General features: G+C 37.0%; 1 protein-coding gene across 1 annotated transcript in view; it reads left to right on the top strand.

The window, feature by feature from the left end:
• The window catches only part of LOC111651613 (protein FAM240B), an 8,466-nt gene extending 7,649 nt beyond the window's left edge, over window positions 1–817 (top strand). Inside the window, exon 3 of the mRNA XM_023401608.2 lies at window positions 651–817. Coding sequence (XP_023257376.1) covers window positions 651–756 — 106 coding nt within the window. The 3' untranslated portion in view covers window positions 757–817. The remainder of the gene's footprint in view (window positions 1–650) is intronic.
• The last annotated feature ends 436 nt before the right edge of the window (window positions 818–1,253 follow it).

Here is a 1,253-nt window from a genome sequence, read left to right as displayed (position 1 = left end):
AGGTGAGACAGGTGTGACGAGGAAAGTTGTAGTGTCCCTTTTATCATGATCATATCTTTCAGTTCAACACGTTTAGCCTCCACAGTGCAGCAGTGTACGGCCTACGACGTGTTTTCCACTGTTACGGCCTCGTTGAGGAAAAAGTCTGAAATTATGAGAATAAAGTCGTAATTTTAGGTTCCTGTTGTTTTGGAGGGAAATATCATCCTGTGAAGTTCCACTTTAGCAGAGGTTTCAAATAAGGAGATACTTCATCTTCCGGCTCATCATCATCATCATCGTCATCATCGTCATCGTCGTCGTCATCGTCGGGAAACTGAGTCTATTCTATTGTTAGACAAACAGCAGCTGCCAGAAGCAGCTCAGGATGCCACTGACCTTTGACCCCAGTGTCCTTTCACCTGTTTTATTGGTTGCTTGCAATATTCCTAAAAATTTTTTTTATCTCTTGAAATTTCCTAATTCTCATAATATTACAACTTTTTTTCTCATTATATGACTTTTTTCTCTCAATGTGATGCAAATACATATATATATATATATATATATATATATATATGTATATATATATATATATATATGTATATATATGTGTGTGACCTGAAACCGTTGGACATAAACTCAAAACAAAAACCTTCCTGTGTTTTCAGGCTGAGGGGGGAGTGGCTGGTCCGACTGGAGAACCGAACCAAACACCTGAAGAGCCTCAACGACAACTACATCAGGAAGGTGAAGAAGACAGCTGAGCAGACATGAGGTGAACAGGGACGAAGAGTCTTCCTCCTGTTTGAAGAGAATAAAGTGACTTTTTGTTTGAGATGTGGTTCTGTAGATTTCTGAGGTGAGGCGTGAAACTTGGTCTCAGGTGATAAACTTAGTAACGTCACTATGACGACAACAACGGGGAGAGAAATTCTGACGTCATGAATTCAATGTTTTTATTATTTTGACATTTCTTATAAAATCAAACATACATTAGTGTTTATTGCTCTGCACATTTGTCACAACTTTTTTCTTTAATTACCTTGATTTCTCTCGTAATATTACAACTTTTTAATTATACTGTTATGACTTTTTCTTTAAATATTACGACTTTACTTAAGACAAGTATAATTAGACATTCTTTTTCTTTCAAAATAAAAGTTCAACAGTGCGTTCTTTTCACAATAAGAGTCTCAGTAGAGGCTGTGAAGAGGTAGGATCGAGGTGTTTTTGGTCTTTTCCAGCAGTTTCTCTCTCAGAGTTCGTTTCTG

This window comes from Seriola lalandi, unplaced genomic scaffold (genome assembly GCF_002814215.2).
Source record: "Seriola lalandi dorsalis isolate HSWRI2012SDOR001 ecotype SW California unplaced genomic scaffold, Sedor1 jcf7180002053708, whole genome shotgun sequence".
Lineage (NCBI taxonomy): Eukaryota > Metazoa > Chordata > Actinopteri > Carangiformes > Carangidae > Seriola > Seriola lalandi.
This window is presented reverse-complemented; position numbering and strand designations above follow the sequence as displayed.